General features: G+C 38.3%; 1 protein-coding gene across 2 annotated transcripts in view; it reads right to left on the bottom strand.

Moving 5' to 3' along the window:
* rttn (rotatin) overlaps nucleotides 1-11,194 on the bottom strand; it is a 41,523-nt gene extending 30,329 nt beyond the window's left edge. Inside the window, exons 1-17 of one of the 2 annotated variants that reach the window (XM_008438651.2) lie at nucleotides 10,989-11,194; nucleotides 10,632-10,819; nucleotides 9,242-9,431; nucleotides 8,981-9,079; nucleotides 8,780-8,870; nucleotides 8,432-8,546; nucleotides 6,131-6,281; nucleotides 5,285-5,453; nucleotides 4,847-5,037; nucleotides 4,543-4,658; nucleotides 3,480-3,647; nucleotides 2,774-2,986; nucleotides 2,565-2,677; nucleotides 2,360-2,486; nucleotides 1,912-2,037; nucleotides 1,410-1,526; nucleotides 719-858 (exon numbers count right to left, since the gene is read on the bottom strand). In XM_008438651.2, coding sequence (XP_008436873.2) covers nucleotides 719-858; nucleotides 1,410-1,526; nucleotides 1,912-2,037; nucleotides 2,360-2,486; nucleotides 2,565-2,677; nucleotides 2,774-2,986; nucleotides 3,480-3,647; nucleotides 4,543-4,658; nucleotides 4,847-5,037; nucleotides 5,285-5,453; nucleotides 6,131-6,281; nucleotides 8,432-8,546; nucleotides 8,780-8,870; nucleotides 8,981-9,079; nucleotides 9,242-9,431; nucleotides 10,632-10,819; nucleotides 10,989-11,019 — 2,345 coding nt within the window. In that variant the 5' untranslated portion in view covers nucleotides 11,020-11,194. The remainder of the gene's footprint in view (nucleotides 1-718; nucleotides 859-1,409; nucleotides 1,527-1,911; nucleotides 2,038-2,359; nucleotides 2,487-2,564; nucleotides 2,678-2,773; nucleotides 2,987-3,479; nucleotides 3,648-4,542; nucleotides 4,659-4,846; nucleotides 5,038-5,284; nucleotides 5,454-6,130; nucleotides 6,282-8,431; nucleotides 8,547-8,779; nucleotides 8,871-8,980; nucleotides 9,080-9,241; nucleotides 9,432-10,631; nucleotides 10,820-10,988) is intronic. The other variant, XM_008438652.2, reaches the window with a different exon arrangement.
* Between the last annotated feature and the right edge of the window lie 2,112 nt (nucleotides 11,195-13,306).

The raw sequence follows: 13,306 nt of genomic DNA, 5'->3' as shown, positions 1-13,306 counted from the left end.
GCTTGAAATTAGTAAATAAAATTTTTGCAACGTCACACCTCTCTGTCTGTTAAAATTACACCAACATTACAAGCAATCCACATTAAAAATGTCTAGAGGTGGAGATAAAAACATGATCTAAAATTTATCTGATATTCACTGGTGTCAACTACAAACAACATACATGGACAGAAAAACAATCATGCATATCTCAGAGAATTTGGTGGATTTATTGACCTCTAAATTTGATTTTATAATACTTCAGTAAAACAATAATTGCATTCCAAACAGTTATTTGTGTTATGAATATTACATTCCTATTGCGACGAGGCGATGCATTGTGCAGGCTTAGCCAGCATACGAAGTAACAGGGGATCATGGGGGGTCAAGTTTCACTGAAAATCCCCAAAAAATACACAAAAGCTTGCTGTTTGCAACATGACAAAATGTAAAAAAAAAAAAAAAAGTTGAAGGACTGTGAATATTTTGCAGTGCGCTATATGTGAAGTTAAATACAACCTCTAAATGTGTCAAACAGCAAAACGGTCACCTTTTGCCATCAACCAAAAACACTAAAAAAAAAATCTAACTAACAACCCTTCACTGAAAGATGCAGAAGAATCATACCCGACAAACATATGCATGCATGAAGGGAAAAAAAACAAAACACCTACACATGTCTGAGCACTTAACAATCAAACAAGCTCAGACAATGGGAAGACCCAGAGCTCCGACTTACGTGGGCTGTTTAGAGAAGAGGAGTCGGAGCGCTGCTTTCAGCTTGTCTGTGGTGGGGAAAACATCGTCTCCTGTCACATCCGACATGTCACTTATCAGCAGGACACACTTTCCAAGTGACTCCTCCGTGCTGGCATAGCCCTGCCAGTACAGCCACAAACGCATAACACAAGTAATTGTCAGGCTGGGTTGGAAGACAAAGTAGTGAACAGAGGGGGAATTCCTGATAAGCATGGCAACAGTAAGTAAAATCTGCATCACTTTGATTAGGGGTAGTTTCATTTCATCTCTTGTTGACACAGAGGGCCCCAACCTGCAATGGCCTGTTTGAATTAAATCACACTTGACAGCCTAGTCAAACTCTCATGTATATTCATGAGGATGCTGCTTCCTGTTGCCTGAAACTGAGCAAGTAATAAAAGTTTGTTACTGCCACCCAAAAAAGGAAACAATATAGCATAAAGTATGTAAATGAGGGAATGACCATGTTTTTCCCCTTATAGGCGGCACGATAAGCAGTTTTTTTTTTCTTTTTATGCTCTGAGAATATTAACATTCCCCTACAGATGATAGCTTATTTGAACGCGCACTGTCATATCCCTATGTAAATAGTGCAATGAGTTCCAAACAGGAGGCTGGTTTAAGAGCCCAGCAGTGAAATAACTCTGTAATCTCCTCAAAGTGAACAACACCTGTAATATGGGTATGACCGGGTAAAGTGCCTCGTTGAATCTGTCCCAGGCTCGAGCCGTCATCATTAATCGTCCCTTGAGGAGGAATAGCAGGATATCCTTGGCAGCAACGTTCACCTATAGATCACAGGTAAAGAGCTGAGTTCACAAAGCAAGCACAAGTCAAACAGATGCGATCACGTACTAAATGTGATTAAATTATCCGGATAGATGGTGTCTTGCCAAAAGATTTGTACCATCTTGAACATTTTGAGATTTTGAAATGTTACAACTCCATTCCAAAATAGCATGTAATTATGAAGAGGAAAGAAAAGTATACATAACCTTCTTAAAATCTTGGTGTAGAACTTAAAATCCTGACATTTTTAACGGAAGAAATAAGTCGTTGTTGAAACAAAGTCATAAGAAGCAACAATCGCAGAACACACAAAACTGAACAAAAAATACACAAAAAACCCCTTCCTACATCTAAAACATAAAACACAAACATAGATCCAAATACCATTTGAGCAGAGTCCTGCAGTCCAAAAACACTCATTTCATACAGGACCCTGTGGTGGAGAAGGAAGTTAACGCCGACACATGCCGCTGCTTCCTGTCTCGATAGACTCTGGATGCCAAGGCAGTCCTGGGGGTACATGTAATCACATCATAAATTACCACTATCCTCTCACTTGTGCTCGCATTCATGAAATACAATTCCCTCTCAATTCTAGACTCTGATTGGCAAAATGAAAAGAGAGACTGATTCAAAATGTCAAGCAGGGTTTTTATAGCATGCTGTCAAAGAGCTCTACCTCATTTGTCTCCATTTTACTTATTTAGGTACCGGAGAATGAGCTGGCACAAGTCCCCTTTTCAAGCATGGCTGAAACATGCCAGCCATGCTTCAGCCATGACCCTTTATGCTCATTTATACAACAGCCATCTATAAAACATCGTGCTCTGACCTTGACCAGGTTTAAAGTACACTCGTATGTTTCCGTTTTGACAGGCGGCGAGGGATGGGACAGCAGCTTGAGGAAGAGTTTCTGGCTCTCAGTCTGGAGGAGGGGGCTGGGCTGATCAAACTTCCACCTCATCAAGGAAAGGCAAATTATTTCAAAGCATCTCAGGAAAAATCCAAATGGTTTAACATATAGATGATTGCCTTACAAGTAAGAGCACATGTGAACACATTCCTTGACGATTGGTAGGTGCTGGTGAAATGGAAGACCGTCTATGGCGTGGTGTGCAAGCTCCAGTAGGTCCAACCAGTTCTTTTCCCCCTTCAGAAAGAAAAATGCGATCGATTACAGGCTCAAGAGATGCTTCCATAATTGCAATGGTTATTATTGTGGGCTTATGCGTGCTACAGCTCATACATCAGCTTGTGCCTCCTTCACAAAGTTACAAGTCGATTCCATCCAAAACGCAGCTCTGTTCACCCTCCTGTAGAGGTCGTGGCTGTCTGAGTTCACTTGCTCCAAGTAGGCCACAGCTGTCTCTTGCATGCTGGGTAATAGACTTCCCAGCGACAAGTCCAAGCATAAGTGGAAAATAGCCGTTGCTGCATTTTCGGGGAGGTTTTCACTGGCCTGTTCGGAGATCACAAAAATAACTTTTGTACAAACAGCAATAAACTGGTGATTTGGTGGCACGAGCACAAAAATATTGATTCTGGTTTTTGTTAATATTTTGTGGTGTTGCAACCTAAAGCTACCAAGTATCTTCTTAGAATCGTGAGTGACAGACCAACACAAAATAGTGCAGAGAAATATATTACTGAATGGATTTAGGAAGTGCTGATTTTCATTTAGAACAAGTACTAATAGGTAATAGGTAACTTTTGAAGGCAACTAGCTGTCCAGGGTTTTATTTAGGGCATTTAGAGTAAAGTGGGCTGAATAAAAAGGCATTTTAAGGCTGCTTGTTGTGTAGCAATTTGTAAACCTTATATCATTTTCCTCCTACCTCCAATTTCAGTACCATTCATGTTGGTCCATCACAAAAATCCCAACTAAAACTAATTAAAGAGTGTAGTTGTAACATAAACATGAACATGAACAACTGGCAAGGCACTGCACACACCTTCTCTGGAGGGAGTATGGTCTGTAGGAGTCTAATGGTAAACATGGCAGTCCCTAAATAAGCCATTCTGTGGGAAACCTGGGAACTGTGAGGGGCCTCTGCTGAATGGTCCTGGTGAAAGAAGAGTATATCCCCCAGTTGCTCCATGCAGGCTTGCAGCTTCTCCTTCTGAAACAAACAGAGACAGAAATGTAAACCAAAGCATAAACTGACAGAAAAGTAGATAAGAGCCACGCACGCAACAAACGCACACCAACACTCCAGCAGGCGCATTTTCTCAGACTCAAACAGCGCTCCTGGCAAGGAGCCAGTAGAGAAAAAAAAAAAAAAGGAAAAAAAATTGTTCATTCCCGGGTTTGAGGAATCGAATGTAATCAGATTTCAGGGTTATTTTGGGACGAGATACAGATCCGCCCTATCTCAGTATGAATAAATTGGAACAATCTATTCTCAGTCACTTTGTTCTGGATGCAGACACAGAACAATAGAGCGGATACGCCAGCAGGGGGCAGTGCATGTCCTGTGCATCGCTCGGTTGGGCTCCATCCCACAGGGAAACGGAGGGGTCTGGCAAACAAAAGCTGCTCCCCACCTAAAGATAACAAAATAGTTCTTAGGTTGCATGACTCTGAGTATGTATTAAACAGCAGAGGGCCGCGGGGGACCCGGCTTGACAAGTGCGTAAATCCCACAGCAGAAAACATACTCCATAGGCTGCCAGTGAATATAATAAATAACCCCGTGCGGTTAAAAGGCACAAGCCTTTTTAACACGATCTATTGTCTTGACTTAACATACATAATGAATGAAGACGTTTTCTAACCCAGCAGTTATGATGCTTGATTAACCCAGGTGCTGCAGACAATAAGTTTGCGCGTGCAGCTCCTTGCAAGCGAGTATAATTCATTCAGCTCGCTCGCATGCCCACGGTTCTCCTTGACAGTTGAGCACCGTATGCTTGTGTGTCTGTGACAAACTGTCTGGTGGCCAAGCCAACTCCCCGTTTCAGTGAAGTGTATCCATTCATCTACATAAGAGGCTGTCATGAGTTGTGTTGACTTGCCAGCTCCATCCCCACCAGGCTGCGATCGTCCCAGACCAGCTCGCAAACGCTGTCCCCGAGCAGGAGAAGAGCATCACACAGCAGCTCCAGAACACGGTGGAACGCATGCAAACCTTCTGAGAGGAGGAGAGAAGCAGAACAAAAGCAGAGGAAGGGGGTTCTTTTTTTCTTTTCTTTTTTTTTTTTGACAAGATCAAATAACACCGGATAGAATCTAGTTGATGTAGGGAAGCAGGACTGGGGATATTTACAATATCTCAAGTTTATTCAAGCAGAGAAGAAAGCAAAAATGACAGACTCCCACCTGTCTTCAGCAGCGGTATGGCGTGCTGCATGGTGGCAACAGCAAACTGGGCCACGCTGAGCTGCTGCAACTGAAGCTCCAGAACGTCTTCCACGCTCAGGTCGGGAAGCTCCAGGTGAGCTGCGTCTGCAGGGGAACGGGGCGTCTGTTGCGGGGTTCGGGCCCTTGCTCCGCCTCCGTGTGAGCTGCCACTGGATTAATCACACACATAATCTTTTGATATCCCTTCAGATCAAGCTAATTAAAGAATTACAGGCTGGATCGGGCAACAGAATTTGCCATCATAAATGGAACAAAAACGAGCTTTGAGAGGGCTTCCATTGCTGATGATGCTGGAAAAGCAGAAAATATTCTTAGTCATACTTGACTATTTTACTTATGCATCAAAAAAAAAACGCTGTAAAGTTAAAAACATGAGGATCTTAGTTAGAGGCACACCTGTTAGAGGCTGCGTCTCCGTCCTGACCGTCTCCCCTGGCTCTCTGGCCTGTGCGACCCACCACAGAGGGTCGAGGAGAGCACTCGGCCGCAGGAGAGGAGGCCTGTGAGCGCTGGTTCCCCCGAACCTCCTGGGTGTAAGAGAAGGACGAGTTCTGCGACACCGGATCTAAACAGTCACAGAGAAATTCGACATTACTGTTCCTGTCATCTGGGGTTTTTTTCTACGCAAAAGCATACTTGGAAAAATAGAATAATAATATGGCAACATGTCCCACTAAATTGTCTTTATACTTCTAGGCAGGTTTGCATAAACCCTGGTCAATAATAAGATTAATTTAGGGTTTTTTATGGATGTACTGTAAATGGGTTTTTTCTTAATTTGGTCATATAAGATTAGTGTCTATAAAAGTAAGAATTATGCTTTATTGTGAATTACAATAAATAAAAAGACAAATATTGTCCTTTTATCTGACATTTTTCATTTCATTACAATTTAAAATGTTAAAGAATAAATACATAAATAAATAAGGTCACCTACATCAGCCGACTACGAATTATGGTCATTAGCTGCACAAGATCATTCCAAGGGCCTCGTATGGCCCCCAGACCACACTTTGGAAACCAAAAACCTAAACCTCTTAAAAGGCGATGCAAAGGATTCCAGAATAAATAAGTCCCAAAATATTTTGATGAGTGAACATGTAATTTCCATTCTGCATTGTAGAATCCAACAAAGGCAATGAATAACAAAACCTTTCTTTAGAATGTCTTATTAAAACTAACAACATGGCAAGGAGCAGATAAACAGGCTTATACAAAGAGCCAGTTAATAAGGTCCTTTACCCTGTTTTGGTGAGTAGAAGCCTGGATCTTGATGAAAGCGCAGCCTCCTCTTCAGTCCCACACAAAGCTGCCGCAGGCAGGACAGAGCAGATGAGTGGAGGTAGCTGACCTCACCTTTACCTGAACCCACCCTGAGCAGCAACAAAAGGTTCTGTGGAAAAAAAATTAAAAATAGATAGATAAAAAAGGAAGCATCAGTTGTCATCGTACTTTATTGCTGGATAACTAATGAAAAAAAAATCTAATTTATTCATTTATAGATTTGTATTAGTTTGTGTAATCCATGATGCAATGATATACATCTTTTAATACATAATCTAATACATAATCTTGGTCCAGACAATGAGAGAACATATAGGAGGAATCAATAAACAAAAAGGGCAACTGGAAATTGAATTACTAAAGAAGTAATTTGTTCACACTTCTAATTTCCTCTCGTCTGTTGCTAATGAAGACATATGTCTAAGTTTAAGTCGTGTTTCTTTTTTGTTTGTTTTTTTTCCCCTTAACTGAAGTAAGAACTCAAAAAGGAGGGGAAAGCAACACAAAGAAAAGCATTTCCCAGATATGACTGCTGGGTGACAGTGTCTTAATGCTGCCCTGAGACCGATGTAATTTTAAGCCCCACTTTATTAACCAAATTGCAACACTGATAGTTGCTCATTTGGGCAAAATTATATTCCCTCAAACACTCAGACGAAGTCCCAGTCAACAAAGTCACTGATGCTATCAAGCTACAGTCTATACTTCTTAACGTGTCAAAAATAAGCACATCTAATCTCAATAGATGAATGAAGAGGCGTCTGTAAACGAGGAACATTTGAACCCGTCACAGAATGAAGACTTAGGAATGTTGGCATCCCTTATTGACACGTCTCCACAGTATTGAATCCAAAAGGTCAGTGCCTATTCAAAGTGTGAACGACTGTTTCTTGGTAGGAGTAAGGCAACAGAACGCCCCAGCAGCACTGACCTTCACACCTTCCACGATGTACATGGTAGCCAATACGTATCCTCACAGCAATCTTCTACCCACAAGAAAAAGAAACCTCGAGAGAACTGCAGCCCCACAAGCTCCAACAGGATCCATAGCTGACATTTTCCAAAAGAAAGCTGTTTTTTGGTTTGATTTTTTATTTTATTTTTATTTTTTTTATAGTGAAGCAACAACAATCACATAAATCTAACAGAAATGAGGTCATTCTAGCAACTGCAGAAAAAGAAGCCATCTTGCATTTCTTGTCCAGTGTGTCTAAATGTCGCTTTCGGTTTAAGAATATTCTCACAGCATTTAAAAGCGATGCAAATTTCTAGACTAACAATATTAAATACATCAAGTCTATTACTGTACACCCAGCTATTTCTTCATCAATACACTAGCTTTTCTGACCCTGCTCAAGAAAAGCATTCCCACTCCATGATGGTACCATCACCAAGCTTCGAAGAAACGGTGTGCAGATGATTATTTAGACCAGGGGTCATCAACTCCAGTCCTTAAGGGCTACCATCCTGCAACTTTTAGATTCACCTTTGCTCCAAAATGTCTGAATTTCCTCACCAGCATTCATTCCTCTCTGCAATAGGCTGAAAATGAGCAGTTTATTTGATCCAGGTGTGTTTGAGCAGAGACGCATCTCAAAATTTGCAGGACGGTAGCCCTCGAGGACTGGAGTTGGTGACCCCTGATTTAGACTCTCAATGCAGATTTTAAAAAGCTGTAAATATCTATATATTTCTTTTAAACTCCATACATATTTCTTAATACATTGTGTATGAACTTTTTTCAACTTTATATTGATTTTAAGTTATTTTATTATTATTATTATTATTATTATTATTATTTTGTTTTGCAATTGTTCATGTTTTAATTGGAATACTAAACGCAGACATTCATTTTTAGATGATGACCTTCTTTACTCTTGATTTGTAAAGTTATTTTCCAGGTGTACCAATACATACGGTGCAGCAACACTGTATTTCTGTTGATATTTAATTAAATACAACAAAGCATTTGATGTCACTTGGTTTTATTAAAGGCATTCCAGCAAAAGGGGTTGAGATCTGTTACAAGACAATTAGTACCATTTTTTTGGAAACCCCAATTCGGTCTCTGTCCAATTTACACTTAAGGTCATGTCTTTAAATTTGTGTTGTTCAACCACATAAAATCCCCCAGCATACATTAATGTGTTTAGTTGCAATCTGACAAGAATCTTAAAAAGCTTAAGATGTACAAATACTTTTTGCAAAGCATTGTATGTTCAGCTAACACAAATGTTTAGACATAATAATACAAACTACCTTAACGATTCCAGGCCTTTGCAGGAAGATTTCTGCTGGAAAGTCCTGCAGAATGACGTCACACAGAAGTTCACAGGTTGTCCTCACCATGTTAGGGTTGCTGCTTCCCAGAGAGCTGCATCAAATTAATGAGTGTGGATATATTTAATATACGCAAAAAAAAAAAAAAAACTTTGAATATGAATATTATATAACCAAGTAATTGAAATAAAAAAAGAACAGCAGAAAATAAATGTGATCCTGTTAGCAGAGCTGGGCATAAATTCAAAAGTTTCTGGAACTTAAAAGCTGAAGCGTGCCAGGAGCTGAATAAACAACAAGAAAAATAAAAGCTGTGTTAAGTCTTACCTCTCATTGGAAGAAAGTATGTGTCGGTCTGTGTTTGTTAAAGTCAGCCACGGAAATACAGAAAATTTCAGACATCTCACAGATTCACGCACTGCATGCATAAAAGGAGGGGGAAAAAATTTTTAAAATACAAACCAATCTTTATATTAAAAATAAGATACGCCGTTAGAAAAAGCAACGGTATATCTCGGTAAAGATTACCTGCCATCTTCTGAGGTGGTACATTTGTATTGTTGTGCATACTCTTGCGGAAATAACCCATTTTAGGCAGATTATCGTCAACTGGAACAAGTATCGGGGCTGCAGAGGAGACAGGACATTTGTTACCGCACATCTTAGACACAGAACATCTATTTTCCGCTAAACAGAGAAGGTAAAAAGACAACTTGCCAGCTGCAATTTAGCACAGTGAAATAAAAATCAGTCGCAGGTAAAAGAAATGTTTGGTTCAGCTTGTGACACCTGTTGTAGTTGCGCTGCACGCTCCATGAGAGTAGACAGCTGAATGACTGGGGACTAGCTCAGGAAGCTGGAACAGCTGGTCCAGGGTTCCATCGATGACAGCTCGCAGTCTGGGCTCGATTGTAGGAGAAAGCTGAGAGAGAAAGTCCACCGCCCCGACATCCCTCAGCATCTGCGCTGAACTAGGATGCTTTGAACACAAAAACAACAAAATAAATACTCACAAAATGAGAGAAAAAAATTGTAGCATGTGACGCTCTAAAGTTTTTGATCCATTTGTATTCAAGGTAATCACTGGAAAACTTGGAAGATAGATATTTGTTTTTGAACTTTATAAACAGACATGAATTAAACACACAAAAACTCAATTAATCTTTGATCTTTCAATACTTTAAGTTTTTTTTATAAATTTGACTCAAATGTATAAATGATGTAATCTTGTGGTTTTAAAACAGAAGAACACAAGGCTATGTTGATGGTGGACTATGTACACTAAATGTGTACAAATGTAATTTACAGCATTTATAATATGGCCTCTTTGGTCAAAAAATGTTTGTTTAATAAACCGATTCACATTTACAATTAAAATCTAGATATTTTTTGTTTCTTTTTGCAATAGGGTTAACCTGTCAGATAGGATATGCATGTGCTGTGTGTAAAGTTTGGTTACTAAAATGACTTTCATAAACAAAACCACTCTTCCAAATAGTTACTGTATCATTAAAACTATATGTCAAGTGTGGGCATCAAGGCCAATTAAAGTCTATTGAAGAGGCTAAATATATAGAGGAATGCAAAATATACATGCCATTTTATAACTGACGCATCAAAATATGTTTGTCAGATTTATTTTTTCTGTAAGTAAAACAAATGTATGTTTTTTGTTGTTGCTGTTGCCTATCTGAAAATTATAGGATTTATTTTAGTTTTTATGCACTTAAATGTTAGGATATAACATGTTTCTGTTAAAGAGTTTGACCTGTAAATCACTAAAATGGTTAATTCTAGTGTCTGACTGGATAACTGATGAGTTCAGTTAACTACAGTGGTTCAAGTGAGAACAAATTAACAATAACATATAATGTACTGACTGTACAGCTTTAGTTAGTAGCTTTTATTCTAGATAAATTCTACTTCTGCTCTGAGTAAGCTAATGGAGCACTTCCAGCTGGATATAGGAACACGGGAAAATGAATGTCTAATAGAAATATAACATATATTTCTAGAAATAGAGCGCACTAAAGACTTGCAGGAAACTGTTGACAAGAATTAAATACTATTCAGTCCAACTGATACATTTAGTTCAAAAATGACAAACTAGTTATCTTTCAAATCTAGCGATGTTTTTCTTCAGCCAAAGTCTCAAGTTGAAACATACTGCATTATGTACCTTTGCTAATGTTAAAAGCAATTCAAGGACTTCCTCCTTCATTGGAACCTCCGGGAAATTGAACCACTCAAGCAGAAATACAAACAGCATCTTCTCTTGAACAATGTCAGTCACAGTGATGAGGGAATGGTCCAGCTTACTTAAGATGCTCTTCAGCGCTCGAACCCTAATTTCCACTAAAGAGTGACCTGAGATTTAAGGAAAGCAATCAAGTGAGTTCAAAACAGACAGTTGGAAAGGAGTTTAACCAAAGTTATGCACGTAAGTTACACGAAATTAGCTGAAATGCTAACGGTTTTGTCGCTAGGGTTGTGTTAGCGATAAGTTGAGCAAAACTCAGCTAGCGGTTCGGCTTACCTATTTTCTTTATAAGCGGAGATAACTCCATGTTTAGCTTTAGGATGCCTCACGGCTTTCCGTTCAAAAACCGTGTATTAGAAGCTCTGCAGCGGTTTGAGTGTCTGAACTCTGACTATCTTTAAGCGACATGTCAACAACAACTTCCCCGGGTTTGTTTTCAACAACCGCGCCAGCGTCACCGCGCTTCCTGTTCAAGTCAGAACTAAGGCGCATTCAGGTACACCAACTGTGTAGGAAATGTATTCTTTTCAGAATATCAGAAGGAAAAATTTACCTATCGCCAAGGCATATATTCAAAATTTTAGCAGCCAGGACAAGATATTTTTTTTAAGTGACAACATACAATTGCACATTGACAAAAATGTAGAAAATATGCATAGGTAAACATTCTTACATACGTAACAGGCTGTTACTTTCTATTAAATGTTCACGTCATTTTGTTATTCAGAAGGCTACACGTCTCTCTAAGTTAAATAGGTAGGGAGTCCTCCATAAACAGATGCCATTTTCAGTGTATGTCGCAAATACATCAAACGTTTATAGTTAAGTCAATACATTTGAACAACATTGGAAATTCATACAGTTTATTTTATAGCTTATTTTAGTTTACATTTATTTACATATGAATACATTAATCCATAATTATTCAAACATTTCAGTGAGTTGTTAAATACATAATTGATATTAAAAATAAAAAACATTCAAAAAATTAACTACATGTTAAAAGCAGCTATAGTTGTTTTAGTAGTTATGTTTAATAATGTCCTGTGTAGCAGCACATCATCAATTTATTTTATTTTTCCTAACCTATCAAAAGCAAGTTATTTGGTATTTACAATGTAATCTGCAGTTCTTTTGTACAGGTGACCAAGCTATGGTCTTTTTGACGAGCCATTGTGACAATTTGAATGTTTTCAGTACATACGTCTGGAAAAATGTCATAGTAAATATGTCACAATTAATTGAAAACAGAAATAAATATAGTTTACACAGTTCACACCCAAGTTTAATTTAAAGATTTAGACATTTAATCAATTGATTAAATATTATTTCCATTATCTACAGCATACATTAGAAATGCTTACACATAGCTTTAATATTATATATGTTTTTAATTTTGATTTCATGTGTTAAAATATTATTTCAAGTATTTCACATGGAACGTTTGCCCTCAACTGTTCACCCCGACTCAAAGTTTACAGTTGTTTACAGTTTACACTAAAGTTTACAGTTAGTGAACATATTCGTTCACTAAACCCCGTCAACAGTAATTCTCAGAAGCATTAAAGTCTGTATACATTACTTTTTTAAGCATTCGGCTGAAACAAAATTATCATTTACTGTGTAAAAATGAATCCAGCTGCATGAGATCTCACACTTTAAATGTGACACTGATAAGTTCAGTCAGCAGGTTGATAATTAATACGCTTAGCAAAAGATTTGATGTCATTATAATGTAATCACACTTTTAAAGAATTCCACTGGGATTTAGGCTCTATAATTAATTTGAACCTTGCAGTGAATGTTCTACAAACATATTAAGACAGTGATGCTTTGAGAGCTTGAGAGGACGAAAACTACAAAATGATTTCTAGTGATTTAAGCATATGTTTTTGCCATTTTCCAAAGCCAAATGAGCTATTTCCAAGTTATTTCCAGCATACCATATTCAGTAGTATACTGAATGATCAAAGTCACATGAGTTTTCTACCAGCAGTTGGCAGAAATACTTAAGGAGATTTTTTTTCACACAGAAAAGCCCTTTCAAACTGTTTTTTTTTCATAAATCTTTGCCATTGTTTGGACTGAAGTGTGTACACTGAAATACACTTGCAGGACTTGTCTCGCTGACTTGTACTTATAGACTTTACAGTATTTCTCCTTTTTCTGAGAATAACACACATGTCTTTTTTATTATTTTACAGTTTCACAATAAAGTCTAAGAGGTTATGGAGGACTGGCAATGTAAGATGCATGGTGCAGGGAAGACCAGCAGCATGAAATGAAATAAATGTTTATTTATTTTTTTATTTCAACATTGGTTCTAAAATGTTCAAGTACAACAACCTTCCTTTGGTCATATACATAATGGGTTTCCTCAGCTCCTAACATAATGGTAGCCTCTAATGAGCATATGGCCTCCAGGCAAAGATTATATATGTAATAACTCAGAGAAAATTCTGGGTATGCTTTCATCAAGGACTAACAAAGAACTATGCTACTTTTGTGATTGTTTTTTTTTTCTTCTATCCTCATAATTTTTGTTAGGTTTTTCATCCTGAGCTGTTTTCAGGGGAACTATTATTTATCCCTAT

The sequence above is a fragment of the Poecilia reticulata genome, chromosome 20 (genome assembly GCF_904066995.2).
Source record: "Poecilia reticulata chromosome 20, P_reticulata-male-v2, whole genome shotgun sequence".
Lineage (NCBI taxonomy): Eukaryota > Metazoa > Chordata > Actinopteri > Cyprinodontiformes > Poeciliidae > Poecilia > Poecilia reticulata.
Note: the sequence above shows the minus strand (reverse complement) of the source record. Positions and strands in the feature narration are given on the sequence as shown.